At 33.1% G+C, this 23534-nt stretch overlaps 2 protein-coding genes across 2 annotated transcripts; both read right to left on the bottom strand.

Annotated features, from left to right (window-relative positions):
* Positions 1 to 1352: 1352 nt before the first annotated feature.
* On the bottom strand, positions 1353 to 7272 carry LOC132732460 (uncharacterized; the record flags this gene model as incomplete). Its single annotated transcript, XM_060718877.1, has 6 exons — positions 7186 to 7272; positions 4901 to 5024; positions 4178 to 4392; positions 2675 to 2876; positions 1942 to 2091; positions 1353 to 1495 (listed from the first exon to the last, which is right to left on the bottom strand). Coding segments are annotated over exons 1-6 (846 nt in total), but the record flags the coding sequence as incomplete, so codon positions are not given.
* A 595-nt stretch (positions 7273 to 7867) lies between these two features.
* Positions 7868 to 22558, bottom strand: LOC132732461 (zinc finger and BTB domain-containing protein 24-like). The gene is made up of 10 exons (XM_060718878.1): positions 22473 to 22558; positions 18739 to 18891; positions 16714 to 17319; positions 15936 to 16048; positions 15048 to 15381; positions 14360 to 14450; positions 13620 to 13758; positions 12585 to 12730; positions 11860 to 12045; positions 7868 to 9374 (listed from the first exon to the last, which is right to left on the bottom strand). Exons 2-10 carry the CDS (start codon positions 18887 to 18889, stop codon positions 8417 to 8419), a joined length of 2724 nt encoding a protein of 907 aa, XP_060574861.1. The 5' UTR covers positions 18890 to 18891; positions 22473 to 22558; the 3' UTR covers positions 7868 to 8416.
* Between the last annotated feature and the right edge of the window lie 976 nt (positions 22559 to 23534).

The raw sequence follows: 23534 nt of genomic DNA, 5'->3' as shown, positions 1-23534 counted from the left end.
GGCGAATTGCAAACGAAAGTCAAATAAGTCTATTTTAGTTACTTTTGACTTAATTAAGTCTATTTAAGTTACTGTTTAGTTACATTTAGTTACATTAAGAATTTACTGCAGCCTGCCAATGCGCATTAAAATACAGGGCCAAATTATGGAAAAGGTAGACAAGCTGAAAAAAGTCAATTTATGTCATATTCAATGGCAGATTTGATAGCCAATATAAAAGCTATTTATAAATTATATAATAAATCAGATATATACTTTTAAGCTGGTGAATATGATGTGATATGAACTAAAAAAGGCGATATTAATTTTTTTAGTACATATCACATCATATTCACCAGCTGAAAAGTCCATATTTGTATACTATTCTTTAATCAATAAAACACATACTTGATTTAATGCATTTGGAGCGTACTCTATACTGAGCTTCAAAAAGGGGTTTTTAAGGGTTCAAAACCAGCTCGGGTACCCAACTCCCCCATTCCTGAAAAAAGGGAAACGAGGATATGGGGTTCATAAGGCAATAAAATCCTAAATTAAAATTTTTATTCTCCTTTTGGGAAAACTGTGCTCTCACTATTCATAAAACCGTCAATATTTCTGATAATTTTTAAAAAATTAGAAAAAATTGTTTTAAAATTTTAATAAAATATAATTTGCTTATCTGTTTGAATGTGAAAGTATACAGTAATATGCTAGGTAGGGGTATCATATTTATTCGTTTAACCAAGTTTGGTCGATTTTAAGCCAAGAACTGGTAAAAAATTTCATTAAAGGTGACCAAGGTTTTTATTAGACCAACAACTGATGAAATTTAAGATCTATTTCAAAAAATGATATTTGTTTATTTATGACAAGATGACATCTTGTTTTTTTATTTTAAATGTATTTTTTTTAGATTGCATGCTTTTTATCATGTACAGTACGGTTCTTAAGGACAACAGTTACGTCATACTTGGTTTATAATCATTGTCGAGTACAACAATCTACAAACAAAATGTGCTATCTTATCATTAAAAAATATAGTTAATTTTAAAAATCTAAAACTTCTTTTAAAACTATCAGTTAAACGTTTAGCACGGTCATTAAGTTGCCCTTTAAACGGATAACTTTTTTGCTAACCATAACATCCCTAATGCTGGGTTGTTTGAGCCACCTTTCTATGGACACTGACATCAAATCAATTGCAAATAACTGCTGTAAGATTAAATACGGCCAAAGACACTGCATTTAGTCCTGTGAGAATGCTGGCATATATAGTCAATAGTAAATACCTAACTGTCAAATATCCTTTGAATTGTTCATGTAAATATAATAATTATGCCTCAAACTCCACTAAAGCTTCGTATATTTACCTTATAATCTACTGGTGGGCCATCATTATCACTTCTAAAAGCAAAACACAAAGCGTGGTTTAATCCCGGGACTATTGCGCAATCATTTTTTGAGAGGCCACCTGGTTTCATAGGTGCTGGTCCATACTGGTTTGGATACCCTCCTGCAAAACGAACACATGAAATATGAATTTGTACACTAGTAACAAGAAAAAATTGAATAATATAACTAAAGTGTATCTGATGATGACAGCTGACACCAACCAATCATCAATTATCATTTGTACGGAATTTGGGAAATTTTCAGCTCGAAATTTTTTTGAATCTCCGAGATTTTCCTGCTAAATAAATAATTCATTATTTTTCGTAAATCTGCACCCTTGACCTTTTGTTTGGATTATTTTAATTCTCATACTCAAGGTCGTTGGCTTGTAATGCAGAAATCTTAACCATCCAGCCACTGCTATTCTTGGTAAACAAAACCAATCACTTACTTGAATGGTAAACAAAACCAATCACTTACTGGGATGGTAAACAAAACCAATCACTTACTGGGATGGTAAACAAAACCAATCACTTACTTGAATGGTAAACAAAACCAATCACTTACTGGGATGGTAAAGGGTAATTAATGACTGGTTCCCATTTTTCCACAGAAACACTGGGGGTACCGCAGCTGGACATGTTGCTCCGTTGACCCCGATAGACAAGGCAGATATACCCATCTTCTTTAATATTGGAATAATAGCCTGTGTAGTACCTAAAATACAATCAAATAAAAAATAAATTCCTTCTTATTCTTACATTTCTATTTAAGAAAATTAATAGATAATATTGAATGAGTGAATGTTGAATATTCAATTTATTTAACTTATTGAATAAATTTATTTTAGAAATGTAGCTACAGGATTAAAATATTCTATTTATGACATACCCAAAATACGAACTATTTACAAAAAAAAAACACCCTTTCATTGACACCTTATAGATTAACTTTAACATTTATCATGTCTTTACATTATGTTTGTAACACACAAATGATGTCATGTTAAATTTAATGCACAACTGTGCAAAACGGAGCTTTGATAGTTGCACAGGTATGTAATAATTTTACTTTATCAAATAATCTTGCTTATTTATTAAATAATTTATTCCTTACATATTTCTTTAGAGCACAAATATTGTGTATATTTTCTGGCTTTATAAAATGATGTTATAAAGAAATCAAATAGAATGGGTAGGCAGTTAAACGTCAAACACTTTACCAGTCAAACCATAAAAGCCCAACCATGTTAAATTATCCCCATCAAAGTTTTCAAAGTATTTAATTTTTTTTTACTGACCTGGCACATCTCGTTGACTGACTGTCCGGTATTTTCTATCAATACCAAACCTTTTATCTAGATCCAGACTAAGCTGTATACCAAATTCATTCATTGACTCATCCATCATTTCAAACTCCATGTTCATTGGACCAGCATGCCATGTTATAAATCCTAGTTCAATGGCATTTATAAAGTCCGCCTTACTCTCGGCATCGGGACACTGCAGAAAGTATGAAACAATATAATTGAGCCGCGTCACGACAAAACCAACATAATGGGTTTGCGACCAGCATGGATCCAGACCAGCCTGCGCATCGGCGCAGTCTTATCAGGATCCATGCTGTTCGCTATCAGTTTCTCTACTTGTTATAGGGTTTGTAAGCGAACAGCATGGATCCTGATCAGACTGCGCGGGTCTGGATCCATGCTGGTTGCAAACCCATTATGTTGGTTTTGTCATGACACGGCTCAATTATAAATATCATGTAATTTATTTTACATGTATAAAATAGATTTACCTGACGTCCCATGCCCAATAAGATAATTTCTTTTCTTGAGATTTTGTAAAAATGTATGTTTTTCAGGGTTGATCTATTTTGACATCACATTTTAATAATCTGCAGTTTTATAATACATATATCTGGAATGTCATCTTAACCCTTATCATGCCAACACCGAGATATCTCGGATTTCATGTCCTTACCACAGCAGCCGACACCGAAATATCACGGATCTGTTAGTAATCCAATACACAACGGGGAATACACTAATCAGCAATGTCATACTGATAAGAAATAATTACCAGTGAATGGGGGAGAAGATATCTTAATTGTTCTATAATCTGGGGTCAAGTTAAACATAAATAATCCAGGATGGTGCGAATGTTTTCAGTTTTATTCATTTGTAAAAAGTTCAGAAAAATGACAGAAGGGCAAAATAGACAAATGCATGTGCAAGATGTCTTAGAACAATTGTTTGATGATGAAAAAATACATAATTCTAGTTCTTGTTCTAGTAGCACTGATAATTATTTTGATCTGTCAGAAAATGAGCAGGAATATATTGAGGATTTATTACATAATTTGCTTAATAATTTTTGTTCTTTTTTACATTTCTTATGATATTTGTATACAAATTTATAAACTAAAACTCAATGAAATAAAATAATTTTTATATCATTAAGTAGATATTTTAATCTTCTTTTAAAAAATGTATAGGTTTACGTATCAAATAAAAATAATAAGGTAGAACGAGAGGTTTAAATCACCTTACCCCAATTAACCTTAACTTACATAAATTAATTCGGCACTGCAGGTAGTTAGCAGTGGTAGTTTACTCGGCATGATAAGGGTTAAATGAAAAATCCCAGTTTTGAATTAAATTATCTATAATTGTACCTAGAATGTCATACTAAAAGATCCCAGGTTTGAATTAAATTATCTAAAGTATTGAACATTATTTAAAGTATACTTTATACACAAAACTTGTTACATATTTATACATTGTTATTAATAAATTTACCTGAAGTTTGATACCAGATGGCAGCACCATGTTAGGCGGACAATCGAGGTACAGACTAACTAGCCATGGATGTGTTGTGTAAATAAACCTCTCTTGATAGCCAAGTACCAGCAGGTCAAAGGTCACTTTGACAGCTCGAGGAAAATACTCAGTAAAATATCTGTTGAGCACATTTCCCAGATACCCAAGTGATGATGGTAATGCATAGCCGACATCTAAACAAAGAAAGAATTCATCCGGACTAAAATCAGATTCTAAATAACTCTACACTTAAAGGTGTCAACATATTATTAAGACGATCTGGACTTCTGTCAGTTCGGACAGGAAATACAGTAACTGTTGTATACACTATAAAGTAAATTTAACAAAAATTGCTTTACATACATAAAAAGTAAAACCAAATGGCCAAAGATATCCCATAACAGAATTTAAATTCTGAAAGTTAAACTTGAAGAACAACAGGTTATCATACAAAATCATTTTTTTTCATAAGATTACAAATGTAAGTAAATTAAGTTATATATGTGCATATTTTCCATAGTTCATTTAAAATGATTACATGATTGTAAAATCTATAAAACTCTAAATAAAAAACAACAACAAAAAACAAAACAAAAAACAACAACAATATTTCCAGTTTCAACATATCAAGAAATCTACGTGGAGTTCCTTTAAGGGTTACCTAACATGATAAATTTAGAAATAAAAAAGTTGTATACATACCAAGATGGTTCATAAAGATGAGATGTACATATTCTATGTCAGTGGTGTCAATGTTTTTATCTGTGTTTCCAGTACTGACCAAAATACCAGAGCTTAATAAGACTGCTGCTATTAATAGATTCATCTGCAAATGATATAAATGTAAGTGTTATAAGAAACTGAACATGCTTGCCAAGTAATGCAAGATTTGTCATAATGCTTACATGTTATAAATAAAATTATTAACGAATTTTTAAGACAAATATCAATGAGTGTGCTATTTATTGTAAAAAAAAAGTCATTCAGAAAGCTTCAGCAGCATGAATTTTGCACAAATTATCAAGTAATTGTTATGTTCAGGTTATAAGCATTTATTCTCTCTGACCTCTTGGTGTCCTAATGATCTAGTTCAAGTATGCATAACTATGTCTCTTAAATGGGGAAAATTTGTACCAAGTAATAATGCAATCATAATAATGAATAGTTACCTTGCCTTTGCACATTTTGATGCCTGTAAAGCTCATCTCACAATGATGAACATTTATGTTAAGAGTTTGTTAATTCATGATGATTAAATTATCTGTATACACATTTTCATTTAAGCTTTCTTTAACTTCAATGTGTGACCTGACACTGGCAACAGGGATCTAAATTTTGTGACGCTACTTCTCAATGGTGAACATTATATTAAAATACCTTTACGCATTTTTATAACCCTGAAGAAGACTCCTGAGAGTCAAAATGCATTATATACAAGTTTTACTTCTGAAATATACATAGGGGTCTAATCCAGGAGATTGCCCAGTTATTGTCATTAAATAAAACCTTAAAACTTAACCTGTGTTGTTTGTTCATTTATGTATGTAGAAATTTGTTCCAGATAAGTGTTTTCCTCTGAACACCAAGTATGACTTAGACCTTTGCCTCATGTGCATGACATGTGCATCTGCAGGATTTGTAATTGCATATCAGTTGAAACAACAGATGGTTGCAAAATTGACAAATTTTGTCCATGTACATGCAAGTGGGTTTGTCCGTTATTTTGAATTTTATAGTGTATCAATTCATTAATTTATGAAATTCTATTATTCTATATCATGACACAACATTATATTCTTTTTCTTCAAAATAAACTAAAACTTACCTATATCCGAAAATAAAATATGTCCGAATAGTATTAAAGTTAATCATTTTTCGCGGATATCCACATACTGCCAGTTTTCAATCACAACCACTTTTCAATCATCCCTAGAAATTTTTTATTTTTGACATTATTTGTCATGTAACCAAACTGTAAGCACATCTTGTATCACCTTGACTAAATTTATCAGCAGCAATGTCAATTATGGCGATAAAAAAGAAAATGCTAGCATTTTAGTTCAAATTATGTAAAATGTGTGTTTTCCACTAATCCTTTATTTTCCAAGTTACAAATCGCAATAATTTTCTAAAAATAATTGATTTACAGACTCAGTTTTTTGTCAGTCTGCAGAAATGGATATTAAGTTGGACAACTGTTTCAATATCATTAAGTCATAATGTTTACTGCACTTAGAAAGCTATTATTTTAATATGTACATATTTTACCATACAATTCTTAATTTAATGGTAATACGTCAGTAAAGTAACTGTCACTTAACCAAGGAAAAACATTCTCTCTGATAACTTTTCAGTAAGCTTTCACTAGAATGGGGTCATATAGACCCTAAGATCCTAAAAACTTCACAAGAACATGCTTTCTCTGTTATGCAAATTGAAATGTACATCCATACCCCAATTACGACAGCTTTACCACTGCAAATAGATATCAAGATTGAAAAATGGCATTATAATTAGGTTAAAATTGTTTATTACCATTTATCTGAAGTTGAGTTTGTCAAAATTTCTCCATAATACATAACTGATCATATTTTAACATTGTATGACAATTTTTATGTGGTACAGTTTATATTTTGTTATCTGATTGAAAAGTGGTTGTGAAATTTTGAAGAACAGGAAAATGGGTCAGTAATGATTTGTCCTCGATTCATAATAATAATTCAGGTAAAATTTTAAAAAGTTGGTGCATTTATTAGCTAAAATGATAATATTCGCAGAATTGAAAGAAATTTTTAATTTCACTGTCAGTTATTGTTGAAAAATCTGTTAGCTGATTGGAAAGAGGCAGTACGGGGATATATAAATTAGGAAAAATGGCCGACTTGATATATGTAACTGTTTTGACTAAAAATTGATTAAATAATATAGAGATATAACCAAAGTATAGCAACAGCTCAGTAAAAAGTTAAAAACAAAGGTTTGTTTACCTCGGAAGTCATATGAGTGGTGCTGTGAAAAACTAACAGTTGTGAAATTTCGTTTTTCTTTTAGGTTAAACACCGATAAATCCCCCCTTTCATCCGAGTACCCGGTTATATTAACAAGAACTGTTCATGCTTTATGAACAATAGTGAAAATATTTGCTGATCAATTATTGGCACATGATTTAGTGGTATAATAAGATTTAGTGGTGTTCACCTTTTAGTTCCTTAGTAAGTGAAAATTGTCAAGAGTTTTATTGAAATTGTCAGTTGGCTTCAAATTTTCGAATGATGCTGCAAATACCCTAGGATTAAATAAGAAAATGCACAGTTAAACAGGATGAAGTAACCGGTAAAACCATGAAGAATATCAGTGACACATTTAGAGCCCTGTAAAAAGTGTCCTGACCCATTTCTCTTAGATATCTGTCTTACAGACACTGTTAGAGTGCAAAGACCACTTTCCATTTTACTGATGGCACTTTTACTATGGATTCTTTTCCACACCATGTTTCCAGCACAATGTGGCCTCTATGGTAGAACCAACAACCTTCCAAAAGCTGTCCCTGTAGCTTTCTTGCATGAAAGATATTCAATTAAGACCCAAGGCATATATGACTCTGTGAACTACCTAGAGTAAGACATACACAGATTCAAGACATACTTTACATAAAAAACAAATAAGGAGAATTTTAACCAAAATTTATTTTTAACAAAACAAAACTTGATAAATAAGTAATTATCTCACTCAACATTTTCAAAACATGTTTCTTTTGAGGCATTTGATTTTTTTTTATCAAATTACATCTCATTAATACATTGTATTATGTAATTATGATAAATCATAAAATTCATCATTAACAAACAATAATGGCCCTTTTATTTTATTACTCACCTGAGCACACTTACTTTTATTTCATACTTCCAAAAACAACCAATATTCTAACGTTATTTATAAGTCTCTCTATATTTATAACAAGATTTTATTTTCTTCTTAATTTGAAATAGTTACCCTTATGATCTATAACAAAACGTCCTTTGACAAAGTTTGAAGAAGATCAAATAAGACCTGAAACATTTAAGACTAATAACATTAAATTTGCAGAATTACATAGAAAGCACTGTCATGTATCAATAACATTACGGTAAATCAAACATTATTGAAACCATATTAAAAACTGAGATTCTCTTTCATTTTATCAGCTTAAATACATTCCACTTTTTCATTCACTTCTCGTTAATTTGTTGCCTGAAACTCATCTATACTGTCACATTCTTGCCATTCATTGTTTCCTGCCAACTGTATCACATTTATACCGTCTTTCGATTCAGTTTGATCTTGTAAAGTTACCTCCCTTGTTATTTCTTCACCTTCTGGGAGATGAAAAGTTATAGTATGAGTTGTCACCCCTTCTTTTAGATTTGTTTCAATAGAAGTCTGAATGTCACCACTCTCGACACCAGCGACTAAACCCTGACAATCTATGTCCTCTTTCCCGTTGTGAGGATTCTGGGAAATGGCGGTGAGAGTGGAATAAATAAGCTGCGCCGCAGCAATGTCATTGGGTGCTAAAACTTCTTTTCCAAATTCTTCTACAATGACATTTTCATTGTTTTCATTCATTTGTAGTTGTAACTGGTTAACTTGTCCATCTTCCAGAATAAGTGGTTGTGTTTGCAGAACAGGCTGTGTACCAGATGTTTCTATAACTTCCTGTGCATTGGAATTCTGGGTAACATGTGGCTGAAGCACTTCCTGTATGTTGGAATTCTGGGTAGCATGAGTCTGTAATACCTGTAATATATTCTGATTGTTGGCTACACTTGTGTACACTGTAGATAAATTTGGACCCAAAATCATGGTTCCAGGCCTTTTTGTTTCGGGGATTTTAACTATTTGTAATGGACCCAACTGTATTTCCTTAACAACAGGTTCTGTCTTTATCAAACCATTCTTATGATCCATTACATGGTTTTCATATTGTTGTTTATTAACAGTTTTATATAAACACCAGTCACAACAGTAAATTCCTCCCATACCAGGATGTTTATTTTTTACATGAACTTTGAGAGATATAGCTTGTATACTGGCATATGGGCAATGTGGACATCTGTAGGGTTTTTGTCCCGTGTGACGCATCTTATGTCTTCGTAAAGAGTTGTGGTCCCCACAGCAATATGTACATTGATCACATCTGGAAATAATAAAAATTCTAGGAAATGCAATTGGCTCGTTTTTTGTTGTTTTTTTAAAATAATCTATATATTTTTTAAAACATAATCTATATTGCTATATAATGTTTTCTTCTTGGTTACTACAAATTATTAAACACCTGACATTGGCAAGGTGCTGTATCAATTCATTCCATTACTTTTGATAGCAAGTTTGTGTTATACATTAATAACTTGACACTTGTGTATACTTGAAAGAAATAATCATAAATGAAGGACCAATATATTATGTTTGATAAAATTATATAAAAACACGAATGAAAACAAAAGTAAAACAAAGTATTTCGATCATTTTTTTACTATGGAAGGCTGTTTTGTGATTGACAGCAACACATCATACATTCTCAATCATTGTTTCAATTAAAGGTTTACATGGAGAATTTTAGCAGTTAAAATTAACCGACTGGAAATAATTAACCTTCACCTGAAATATAGAGCCAGGCCAGAGCGTTCCGATCTGTGCAGGTTGACCACATTCTACACTGTTAGTAACTATATTTTTGCATTTTGCCGTTGAAATCCCCTAAACTAGACTTTGGGTGGGGAGGGGTTGTGAAAAAGGCATTAAAAGGCATGTATATATGGTAATGGGTTGATTAACAAGAGCTGTCGGTAGGACAGCACGCTCGACTATTCTAAGTGCTTGATAGTAAAAGAGCCTTAATAATGTTAAATTTTTTAAGATCACAAAAGGGCTAATTTTTTTTTATAAATTCATGTTATAGGCCTTAGAGAGAGTCTAATTATACAGTATTGGCTTGACTATTCAGAAGGTAATGTCACAAGGGTGTTTTATTGAGTATAATAATACTAATTACCTATGAATACATAAATTTGACAGAAAAGGTACAAAAGCTTCTAATTAAGATGTTTTATCAAGTAAATCACTGCTTTATTATTAAGAATGCATAAAATTGTCCCAAATAAGGCACAAACCCTTCAGTAGTAATTGAGATAACAGCTTACAAGCAAAACTTTACCATGAATTTCTAAGTTGAAAAAGGGGAGAAAAATCAGCCTAAATGCAAGATAGAATTATGGATCTTTGTCAGTGACCTACAATTATGACCCTAAATGCATATGTGAAGTTTTAAATAAATATCTTTAATAGTTATTGAGATATGTAAAACTTGCATGTAAACATTAACCAAGAGACTAAGTAGAAAAGGGGATATGAATCAGCCTTAATGCAAACAAGAGTTATGGAACTTGGTCAGTGACAATTATGACCCTCCAATTATGACCCCTAAGTGCATGTGTAAAGTTTCAAGTAAATATCTTTGAAGACCTTTAACCTTTAACCAAAATTTCTAAGTTTCAAAGGGGGCAAATAATTCTGCAAATATTGCAGGCAGAATTATGCAATTTTGCAACTGATGTACATTGTTACTATAAAAAAGTATTTTAAATTTCAATTGAATATCTCAAGCAATAATTGAGATATTTGACTTTACAAAAAAACTTTAACCAAAATTTTTAAGTTCCAAAGGGGCATAATTCTGTCAATATTGTAGGCAGAGTTATCTAACTTGTCAATCTGATGTACCTTGTTACTATAAATAAGTATTGTAAGTTTCAAGTGAATATCTAAAGCAATAATTGAGATATTTGACTTTACAAAAAACTTTAACCAAAATTTCTAAGTTAAAAAGGGGCATAATTCTGTCAATATTGTAAGCAGAGTTATCCAACTTGTCAATCTGATGTACCTTGTTACTATAAATAAGTATTGTGAGTTTCAATTAAATATCTCAAGCAATAATTGAGATATTTGACTTTACAAAAAACTTTAACCAAAATTTCTAAGTTAAAAAGGGGCATAATTCTGTCAATATTGTAGGCAGAGTTATCCAACTTGTCAATCTGATGTACCTTGTTACTATAAATAAGTATTGTAAGTTTCAATTGAATATCTCAAGTAATGATTGAGATATTTGACTTTACAAAAAACTTTAACCAACGCAGACGCCGACGCGGACGCCGACGCCGGGGCGACTACAATAGCTCTCATATTCTTCGAATAGTCGAGCTAAAAATGCTCATAAATCAAAGCAAGGTAAATACTGGAATGATCATTATCATTCGTGATACTGGAGCACAAATTTACGTGGTTTTCGTGGGTAGGTCAATCCGCAAATTTAAGATCTGATGAAATTTAAAGTACAAAAAGCGTGGCTATTAATTGTAAGAATACTTTAAATTAAGTAACTTTTTTTTTAACAAGAAAATGAAAATTTACAAATTTAAGAACACAGGAAAATGCCTGTTTTGATAAAACCATGAAATTTCATGCCCATAAATATAAGTGAATTCACAGTATGTTACAAAAACTCAAGTTAACACTAATTCAGATTATAGGAACACTCATTCAGTAATCTTACCCAATACTGAAATAAAATACCATATATAAAACTGGCAATAAAACCAAACACATCATAAGATACATACTTGAATGGTTTATGCCCTGTGTGTATTCTAAGATGAAGAACTAACATGGCTTTCCTTGAACACTCATAACTACAGTAAGTACACTTGAAGTCTTTTTTCCCACCATGCACCACTTCCTTGTGTTTCTTCATACACTTTACGTTGACAAATCTTCGACCACAAATATTACACGTCTTTGGTGTATACCTGCAAATAAAGGCAAATAAAACTCAAGTACTTATGGCTGGTTATTGCTAACAATAGTGAATACATTGAATAGTATGGCAAACTGTCAAAAAAAGTGAAATGTCCCCCTGTAACAAATGTATCAATTAGCATTTTACTTAATACTGTCAGACTCTTTTCTTCTCATTTTTTTGTTAGCTTTCTTGTTACATAAACAATGTAAATGTCAGACAACAAGTGTGCAGCTTTTGTGATGACATTTTAGCTTAATGAAGGAAGACCTTCTTTGCTACTTTATGTGTTTATTTAGATATAAGCTGATATCTTAACAGGACCACTAACCTTCTATAAGCTAGCTGTAAAACATCCTAATACAGAATAATCCAAAGTTCCTGGTTTCAAACAAACAGAGCAGAGACGCAAGTGATGTAAGGTAAGCATCTCAAACCTCTTAGCCATGATGGCCGCCACTTCATCACATTTAACACTGGCATTGGGGAAATAAGCCTTAATTGAAGAAATATATCATGAATTGTGAAATATGACATTTTTATACAAACCATCTGTCTGACATTGACTTAGAGTTGACTATATCTTGTGGAAGATGACATGTTTCATGGTTCTTCATCTGAGCGAATTGTTTAAAAGTTTTACCACATACTGGACATGCATAGGCACGCTCGCTGCCATGTGTCTCTAGATGTATCTGAAATAAATCAAATTATATGTGTACATAACAAATCTATTAATTAATTTATGAGGCAAAATGTACAGAGCAAATGACAATTTATATGCTATAGATATGTATCTATGAATTTAACATTCACTGGCTGGGTAAGGAGCCCGCAAGCGCAGATTCTGGTGATTACAGGGCATTTCTATTAATGTTTAAGATCATTTTTTTTTCTTGTCAGATTATTTATAACAATCTTGGATGAAGATAATTTAATGTCAGAAAAGTAACAATAGATCAAATGTAGGTAAAAACCCATGTTTCAAATTATATTATACATGTTCTGATAATATTTTATTTTACCAATTACTCTGGTGGCAACTATTTAACTTTTACAAGGCTAAATATTTAAAATGGACCTGTTCACCTTTCAATATAGACTAAACCATAAATAAGGAAAAAAATCAAAATATATATTAACTGAATAGCAAACAGTGCAGGCCATATCAGTTCTTGGTCTGCACTGTTTGCATGGGTAAAATCTGTTGTCACCAGAAGGCTATGACAAACTCTGTGAAAATATTTTATACAGAACTATCAGAGTGCATTCATATACAGTCTAACTTGTGCTAATAGTCACTTCCGAGTAGCTGTAACTTGCCAACACTGGTCATGTTGATCCCTCCTCCCACGATGAAAATCCCTATATAAATGTATTGTATTGAATTTTTGTCTTATAGATCTACTTATATTTTAAAAACATAAGTAAACATGATAAAACAATACATGTTTATAGGGGAGTTAAAATAATTTTTTATCAAACATAATGATATTATCCCTCAAACAAAGACCAATTTTACATCTTCCCCTTGGTGACCTTTGTTGACAAGTATGACTGTACATGTACAAGAGTATGTCTTACCTTTAATTTAGATGGTGTATCAGTTTTATAGATTGGACAATGAGGACAGTTGAGGAGATCTATGGAGATCTTGTGCTCCTTCCACAGGTGATGTCTCACCAATCTCCATGTATCAAACTTTTCTTCACATGCTGTACATCTGTTAGATCATTTATTTAGTTGTGTTCAGAAAAATTGTTAATGCAAATTGTGAATAATTGATGGAAGACAGTGTTTCATGGAAAATGTGATCAAACTTGAAACATGCTTTATTTATAAAATGACATTCCCTTTAATTAATTTAGATGGTATATGTCACTCGAAAAGATTATTTTCCTTTAATTAATTCTGATGTATGTCACTTGAAAAGAAACTAATCTTAAAAAGATGCTAACGAATTAAAAACATTTTTCCCATAATAATGGACATTTATTAAAAATTCCATGGGGAAGTATTGTTAAAGTCATATGATGACCTCCGGATTATCATTAAAGTCATATAATGACCTTTAGGGTATGATCAAGGTCATACGATGACCTCATGGTTACAGTAATAGTTATATGACAACATCAAGGTAACAGTAATCATGGTCATATGATGATCTAAAGGTTATGTCATTGAGGCAAATTACAAATGAAGCAAGAGCTTTTTTCAGGCATGAGTTATCTTGTGAAAAGAAACAAACAATCATCTTTAAGCTAGTGGAATTAAGCTCATGAATAATCTATATGAACTAAATGAAATGTTTAATGATATTTTACCGGAATTGCGGCCCAGTTAAGTCTGCATCTTCAATGTGACACTGAACGTGTTGTCTCATGGTGTCCTCATCTTTAAATCCTAACCCACAACCTGTAACATATTAGTTGTCTCCATAGTTATATATCATTTATGAAACGAAAAGATAATATGACCTATTATGACTATTATCAAGAAGGACACATACACTCATCAGATGACATAGCACTCATAAGTCAATGTAATTCCATTGAAATGTTAACATTGACAATAACTTGACTATTCTACTAGTATAAATCTAGGCCAGCCTGCACATCCATGCTGTCACATTAGGCTCTATATAATGTCACAGCTCAACTTTGATATTGAAATCCTTTACAAATTCAAAGCTGCTGCTTTAAGCAGGACGAGTCAACTACACCAATTTAAAAGTGTAAGTGTTAAGCAGGTGAACTTTTATGTATTAAGATTGGTGAATAACTTGAAATTGCACACTTATTTTTTATCAAGTTTAAAAACATCATATGGCATCTACAATACATTCAATACAATACAATGATTATACAGCTAAGCCCTATTAGGTCTCTGCCAGATGGCATAGGTAAAAGCTATAATTCTAGAACTGGGACACTCTAGCTTATAGTACAATTTATTTACATGATTCAAATAATAATCTTTTTAACTAAGAAACAACACAAAAAGCAACATTACCAGGCTTTTCACATCTAACATTCTGTTCTTTTGGTTCCCTCTTTTTTTGTTCTTTTCTCTTGGTACGCCCAAGATAGTAATCATCCTTCAAGGCCTGTGGAGGTCTTCTTTTCCGTCTGCTGCGTGTTGAATATGACATCAACTGTTCGGCCCAATCTTCGTCAGATTCTGACATCACAATATCTTCCGGTTCTGTCTTCACTTGCTCGATGAGATCCGATTTCTTCTTACGACCCGGTTTCTTCTTCGGTTCCACTTGTGTTCCGGCATCTACTCGACAACTTGTCTGAAAATCTGTCACTTCGTGAATTTTGGTCATGTGATCCTTACAAGCCTAAAATTTAAATAAACATGATTTCTTTAAACTGTGTGTGTGGCATTCTAAATAATGAGTAGTTAAAAAAAACTTTGTAAAGGATGTGAAAAACTTAAATGGCAGGCTATGGCCTACATCACTTGATTAAGTATCAGTAACAAAATACACACAAGCACATACACAAAACATCAATACTTCAAACCCACTCTTAAATACTTGTTCAATATCCTTTTCCCTTACTTTTTTTTGTAAGTGTTTAGATTTTACATTGCATCAATACAGTAGTGGTCAAAAGGCAGCTTTCCAGCATTACTGGTAGAGAAAGACCTAAGATGACCCTCTGTGCATTATTTCAGGCAAAGCAGTATTATTTCAGGCCCTAGTTGGCACCTGAGTAGAACCAACAAAGTTCCTTAAGTTAGCACCACATGAATCAAAAGTCCCTGGTGGGATTGAACCCAGTGAAGATGGATAAGGATTTGAAGTCAATAACCTTAACCACTCATCCACGGAGGCCAAATTCCCTTACTTATAAATCAAGGTAAAGGTCAATGGTTTAAATGAATGCCTACCTGAATGGAAGCAAATCCCTCACTGCAGTTACCACAAAGATACAATTCTTTTGTAACAATGTCGTCCTGGGTGTCTGTTTGTCTTAGTTCTGCCAAGTTGTCTTCTCCTGTATCTGTTGTAGAAAATGTTCATGAAATATATCCAGTGTACATTAGTACATTATATGAAATATCAAATTTTATGTTTTTTATTTTGGAAAGTTTAGAGACCTTTAAAGAAGTATGGTAGACTGCTTAAAGTGTCTCTCCCTGAGTTATTCAGAAACAGGCGTGAACCTAATTAGAACCATTACTGTCCTGTAAGCTAGCTGGATAGCTTCCTCATATCAAAAAATTCACAGTCCCTGAAAGGCTGGCAGGATTTGAGCCCTACAGCAATACAGTGAAATTGGTTTGAGGTCAACATCGTTAACCAATCAACCACTGACACTTTTAAAATTAACTGGAAAAGTAACTTAACTCGCAAAGAAAATAAGGAATAAAAATAAATTGGTAGTTTCCTCTGGAAAAGTAGGGAATCTATTTTTAGTCTCAGTGGCATTTAACCAATTAACCTGAAACCCTCACAAAAACAGCAACTCTAAGCTTCATACAAACTTTGAAAGGATTTTAATAGTTTGTTTATTACAGACTTTATGAATAATTCATGGAAAAGCAAAATGGCACAGTCTGAATAAGTTGTGAACTACAGAAAACTGGCAATATTATTTTGGATCTCAAATCACCTTATAACTGCTAAAAATATGTAAAAACGGTCAGTAAAATATAATTTTCTTACTCAGTGTGTCAACATCTGTCTCTAGACTGGAAGGTTCGTTTAAACTTCCTGCCACCATATAACTTTCCTCATTATTTTCTGTCAAAGCATCCGTGGTGAGCGAAGGTTCGGCACCAGAATCTTGCACCAGAACATGCACCATCCCATTGGTACCAATCTGGACATTTTCCGAGTTTTGTAATATATATTGTCCGTCGGAATTCTGACAAATGAACTGGTAATCATTAGTCTGTTGTTCTGAACTGCTAACTTCTGGTACGATATTTGACTGAGTTTGTTCTAGTACTGTTTGCTGGTTATTATTCGATAAAGTTATAATCATATTTTTGTGTGTCGACAAGTTGCTAGTAGAAATAGGCAAACTGACTGGTGACAAATTAGTATATAAACTCTGCGAGGATTCACTTGTAGAATTTATATCAATACCATTGTTGTCATAGTTGACTTCTGAAGCTATCGACTCTAGGGCGTCTGTGCGTCTGTATGAAACATCAAGCTTTGATATTGTAGGATTACCACTTTGTAGTATAAGGTTATCTGATGGTTTGGCGTTGTTATCCATCGGCAGACTGGTCGGTGTAGCACTCGTTACAGGGGAGACAATTTCTACAATGTATTGATCAAACAATCAAAATCTGTTTCAACCATTGAAAAATACATGTTATTCTTACAAAATTCATATCAACTTATTTATCCTCCTTAAAATTGACTAAAATATACCGTATATAATAAAAAGAAAAGTTAAAATTATGATGTTATGCTATGATAGCATAACATCATAATTTTAACTTTTCTTTTTATTACAGTAACACCTAAGCCAATATGTAAAGTATGTCTCCTTAAAGCAAAATGCAACAGTTGACGCTTATGCCAATAAAGTAAATGAAAAAAGAAAGTCTTATTATACAATTTGTGGAAAGTAATGGTGTATCTTAAACAAGAGCGATCAGTGATCACATGTGTCGCCTCATGATGGCCAATTTCATGTTGGGACAAGTTTTGTGACAGACGGACAGTGCACAACTAGACTTGGTACAGATCATTCCTGTAAAGTTTGGATAAAATTGCACCAGTAGTTTATGAGGAGTAGTCCGGACAAGCTCTTGTGTATCTGGCAACACACAGGAAAAAACACCTTTTTATCAAAGAGCCATAACTCGGCCAAAAATCATTCAACCGGAAAAACCTATGCAATATGCGCAAGGACTTAAGCTACAGATCAATCCTGTAAAGTTTCATTGAAATTGCATTAGTGGTATAAGAGAAGTAGTCCGGACAAACTTTAAAAATAAATATTATTAAAGGGCCATAACTCTGACAAAAGTCATTGAACCGGAAAATGCTGACAATATGCACAACTAGACTTGGTACTGATCATTCCTGTAAAGTTTCGATGAAATTGCACCAGTAGTTTATGAGGAGTAGTCCAGACAAGCTTTTGTGTATCTGGCAACACACAGAAAAAAACACCTTTTTATCAAAGGGCCATAACTCGGCCAAAAATCATTCAACCGGAAAACCTGTGCAATATGCACAAGGACTTGAGCTACAGATCAATCCTGTAAAGTTTCATTGAAATTGAATTAGTGGTATAAGAGAAGTAGTCCGGACAAACTTTAAAAATAAAAATTATTAAAGGGCCATAACTCTAATAAAAATCATTGAACCGGAAAATGCTGACAATATGCACAACTAGACTTGGTACTGTTCATTCCTGTAAAGTTTGGATGAAATTGCACCAGTAGTTTATGAGGAGTAGTCCGGACAAGTTTTGTGACGGATGGACAGACGGACGGACAGATGACGGAGAAGTGATCCCTATATGTCGCCACTACTCTGTAGAGGCCACATAAAAATGAAATTAATAATTTATAAGAATTTTTTTTTTAAGTATTTGTTTTGAACAAAATTTTGAATAGTTATACCAATACCAGGACGACTAGCAAAGCCAAACTTTACTTGATTTAGTTATATATATATTAATGCTAAAAATGTTAAACTGTCTATATTACACAAATATTTTACCTGTAAATGTTGATTTCTTGATGTGTGTATGTTTAACATGCAGCGCCATCTCTCGAGGACTGGTTGCTGTAAAGATGCAGAATTTACACCTGTACATAGTGACCACCTCCATAAACTGATCAAGGTCATCTTCATCGCCTTCAACCTCCATAACTACAAAACAATTACATTTGTTTATACATGCATCATCACATTTTGACAATTATTTACAGGGAGTTTTGCAGAGGTTGGTACTAAATTTAAGCGACAAAATACAGTGTTTTGTAGAGCAGGAAGAACAAACTTAAGAATAGGAAGTCAAAGGGCTTTGGCTTGCCCGGCTATAGACTGCACGAGTATATTTAAAAGGAAATCAATTAAAAATTAATTAAAAAGTTAATATATAGATTTTTATACCTATCATCGAAATTTTCTGTATCATTTTTATATGGGCAGTGCATAAAATACCGAATGACACCTTTAAATTGAAAATATAAAATAACAAATGAACAGATTTTTTATCTGACTTCCCCGTTCATATAGGCTTTGCCTACTTTTATATAATAGGGTCAGTTCTTAGTGTTCGTGCAAAAAAATAGCATGATCTGTCTGCTCAACAACAGACTTCAAACTGTATTATATAGCATAAAATCGGCTATTTTTCCCTCTTTTGCCCATGTTATAACGGGGCCAAAACCATGCATTAACCCATTACTTCATGAGCATTTTGTGAAAAATGGCTGTTTTCATTGAAAAGTCTCCCGTTACAAGTTCAAATTGCTATAATACTATAAAAACTGCTTCAACACTAATCAAACTTGGCACAAATGTTGACTGGACCATTGCCCTTGCAACAACATGCTCAGGCTTAAATTTTCTGTTACCATGGCAACGAGGGGACATCTCAAAATTGCCAAAAATCACTATTTTGCGTTGATTTTTTCCATCAAAATTGATTTCAAAGTGCTGCAACTTCTCAATGGATTGAGATAGAGTCAAATGCTTTTCAGGGTTGGTTACACGTTACCTTATGATCAATCTGGGGTCATTTACAGCCTCTCACAAGTCTAAAATTTTCTTGGCGATGAGGGGGACTCTGCCCCCCTTCGAACCCCCAAACAGAAGGGGGCACATCCCCCTTCTGGCAACCCCCTGATGTATCTTTTGGTTGGGGGGCCGCGCCGAAAAAGAGGTCACTTTTTTTAACAACATTTCTCAAACAAAAACAAGTGTTTGGGGCTTAAATATTGCATATTTTCATCATTTGAGACAAAAAAAAAAGGGGGGGGGTGAAAAAGGCGTGTATATGAAGTAATGGGTTAACATAGTCACGTGCTCTTGTTACAGCCCGGTTTAACCTATGCACAATACATACAGGGCCAAGTAAACAAACAAAAAATGATGATTTGGCCTGTTTGCCAAAGTGTTATATTGAAATTATTGATTCGAGGGCCTCAATCCCATAACGGCGAGCAGCATTCAAGTAACTATGCCGGAAATACGGCGTATATAGACATCGCCGCTTATCATGGTTGTCCCCCTTTCTAAGAAACGGACAGTTGTAGTGATTATTCTAGACTTGAAAAAGGGGCAGGGAGGCATCAAAAAGGGGCAGGGTGGAACATGTGTCAATACAGATAGTTTATGACCGTTATGATAATCATGGTCAGATAACTCATATCTTATCAGTAGATTAATTACCTCCCTTTATCTCAACACTTTCTGGTTACTTGGTTCAGTGTGGTGTTTATTTTCTATATTAATGGTGATAGTGTCAATAGTGTGCATCAGCTTCTTATGATTCACAGAAATGATAAATACCTAGACATTGAGAGAACTGTTAAAAAGTGGCACAGCTTAAAACCAAGACAGATAAACTAAGAACTGTTTGTGACTGAAATAAAAGCTGCATGTACCTCAAGAAGGTGAATAGTTCTGTATGCCACCCTGGCAAAAAAGTGATTTTCTCATGACTGTCCTCTGTCCTATTTTTATAGATTTAAAGCTCATGGAAATTATATTTGAATGAAAGAATTGCACTGTCTGTATATATTTGTATCAATGACTTTATTGCAGGGCTACATTTACATTGTCACATTTTATGTAAATTTTAAGGTTTCATGTTAAAAACTTTCATAACTTGGAATTTGTTTCATTATTTGAATCTGTACTTTGAGCAGTGATAATTAATTGGTTCGTTACTTTAGGTCACTCTGTAATAATATAGAAAGACTGGTTAATTTTCTAATTAAATTTGGGTTATAAAACAATTTCAAGTTATTGAAATTACTTCAGTCATCTTTTATATTTCACAATAACAGTCACATTTAGCTAAAAAAAATTACCATGTACTGTACTCTGTACAGAGATGTTCAAAGAAAAACCAACGATTTTATCTTTATAAAGTAAATCTAATTTCGAATTGATTGAAATTGATTACAAATTGTCATTATCTTGCAATTTATAATTATATTTCACATATGATTTTACAGGTAACTAATAGATTCTAACTGTAGTTGTTACTGTACTATTTCATAAAAAAAAATCTCCCGACTTTCAACCGCAGAAAAACGGTTAATCTGTAGATTAATAATTCATTCAATTCATTAAAATGTCTTACAGCTAGAGACAAATATTCGCTTACTCATAATTGTCTTTGTTTATTTTCTGTAAAATTACCGTACGATTAGTCTAAATAGTCTATGTAACGAACGGCTTGCAGTACGGCAGTACAGGACCGTACTTTAGTCCAGGGCCGTACTGCTAGTGTAGTGGCTTCGTACACAAATTATTTCATTCACCTCCTTTTATATAAATGTTGAATTGCAAGGGAGAAACACATTTAAAATCGATTCTTGGTTAATGACCACGGATTATCAATCAGTCGGTAATGTTCCTTACAAATCATTTCAAACTGTTGCAAACATAGCTAATTTGATCGAAACCACTTCACACGGGGCCGCTTCACACGGCCCACTTCACATCGGTCAGTCAATTGTTATCGCCGTGGGGCACCAGGTTTGTATATTGGAACGTGACAACATCGTAATCTTATCTTATAGATAAGTGATTGACAGGTTTTTTATGTAGATCTATCTTATACTTATTGATTGGGTACAGGTAAAAGAGGGCAGCGGGGCGCATTTCAGTATACGGGCGGTGTTTTAGAGGCAAAAGGGCGGACCTAAAAAGGGGCAGGGCGGAGCGCCCTGTCATTCCGCGCTAGAATAATCACTACTAATCAGTAAGTTGTCAATGTAAACAATGACATTCCCTATATTCTAATGGTATATGTCCTACCGGGCTTGGGCACCAACCGTTCCTCGGGACTCTGCAGACGTTATAACACAAAAAATGTGTGTTAACCCTATATTTTGTCATTCATAAACTATACATAAAACCTTATGAAAGATTTTGCTTTGTACACACTCAAGGTAAATATTCTTTTTGTTACAATTTCAGTTTAATAGTCATATTATGATTTACAATATAAAATATTAATTTTTACAACATTTCAGATTATTGCAGACAAAAGATAGAATCTATATGTTGCTAGATTTTAAATATTGGTCATCGATGGCCCGTGTCGGGGACGAATTGACCGTTCAGCACCCTCAATACGGGCCTCAATTATCCTCGACGCCGTTTTTCTTGTAAATTTAAAGCAATGATCTTGTACTCAGTTGAGACTACGAGAAATATACTTAAAGCATCTGCTAACGTAGTAATATTATTGCCGATGTAAAAATTATTACCTTTCTTTATGGTAACAATGCAGGATAATTTAAGTTTATGGTCGCTCACTTTTCACCTCGACTTTTGTATAAGAAGGCAACGTCTATGATATTCAATAATATTAGTATTGAAGACCACTAAATTAATATTCGCGCGCTCTGTAAGGTCCAACGATACTAAATATCAAACATGAGAGAAGTGAGTATTCACGTACATTTGTTTCAGAGTAAAAGGAATATGTGTATCTTTTATCTCACAAAGAGCTTACAGCATAGTAAAATATTCAAGTTTAACAAGTAAGGCGCTTCAATTCCTTGATATTTCAACCCACAAGGATCTTTCAAATATAAAGATTGAAAATATCTGGCCCGGCCCGTTTCAACCAGGGATTTTAAGCCCATGCCTCGACTATTCTCCTGCATAAACTATACATAAAACCTTATGACAGATTTTGCTTTGCTTTGTCTATATCTCTTCCTTTTGACCTATCCAACCTCTTCTAACTTTCTATCATTTCTTGTATATTTCTTTTTCTTGACCTAGAACCACCCGTCGCGTTATAATCAGTGTGATTGCGCCGACGTACGATGTAGATGTACATTTTCATAGATTAGATATTCATGGATCAGAAATTTAATATTGGCTGGATAAACATCGTTTTGAAATAATGATTTGACCCATTTAGATCATTATTAAAACAAAATGCGATTTTCAAATTACCACGCGATTGATAGGTACGTAATATTAACTATAAGTATAAGCAGAGACATAGATAACATCTATGTCTCTGGTATAAGAGTGGCAGGAAATCAGAATCACGGCATTCTATTAAAGTTACAAGAATCTACACGATTTTTTACTATCATTTAAGTATCGTGAAGAAGAGCATATCCGCAACTTGGGTCGACTTCATGTCCGAAGTGAAATATGAAATGAGTTAGATTCTGAATAAAACTGTGTTATGTATTTCTCCACCAAATATGTATTTTCTTCTAAAATTATACATTAATAGTAATAGTCTACATCCCGATAACGATTCACTCTGCAATATCTGTTTAATTATTTTTTGTTGTAGGCCTATA

The sequence above is a fragment of the Ruditapes philippinarum genome, unplaced genomic scaffold, assembly GCF_026571515.1.
Source record: "Ruditapes philippinarum isolate M1 unplaced genomic scaffold, ASM2657151v2 ctg3230_1_1_1_1, whole genome shotgun sequence".
NCBI classification, from domain to species: domain Eukaryota; kingdom Metazoa; phylum Mollusca; class Bivalvia; order Venerida; family Veneridae; genus Ruditapes; species Ruditapes philippinarum.
This window is presented reverse-complemented; position numbering and strand designations above follow the sequence as displayed.

Bases quoted from the DNA above. Each gene is read 5' to 3' on its own strand.
- LOC132732461 (XM_060718878.1), bottom strand. From the start codon at position 18,889: ATGGAGGTTGAAGGCGATGAAGATGACCTTGATCAGTTTATGGAGGTG. The intron at 15,382-15,935 runs GTAGGCATTCAT...TTTAAATTTTAG, and splicing joins AGGGATTTGCTTCCATTCAG to GCTTGTAAGGATCACATGAC. The intron at 12,731-13,619 runs GTAAGACATACT...GATTTATTTCAG, and splicing joins ATACACCATCTAAATTAAAG to ATACATCTAGAGACACATGG.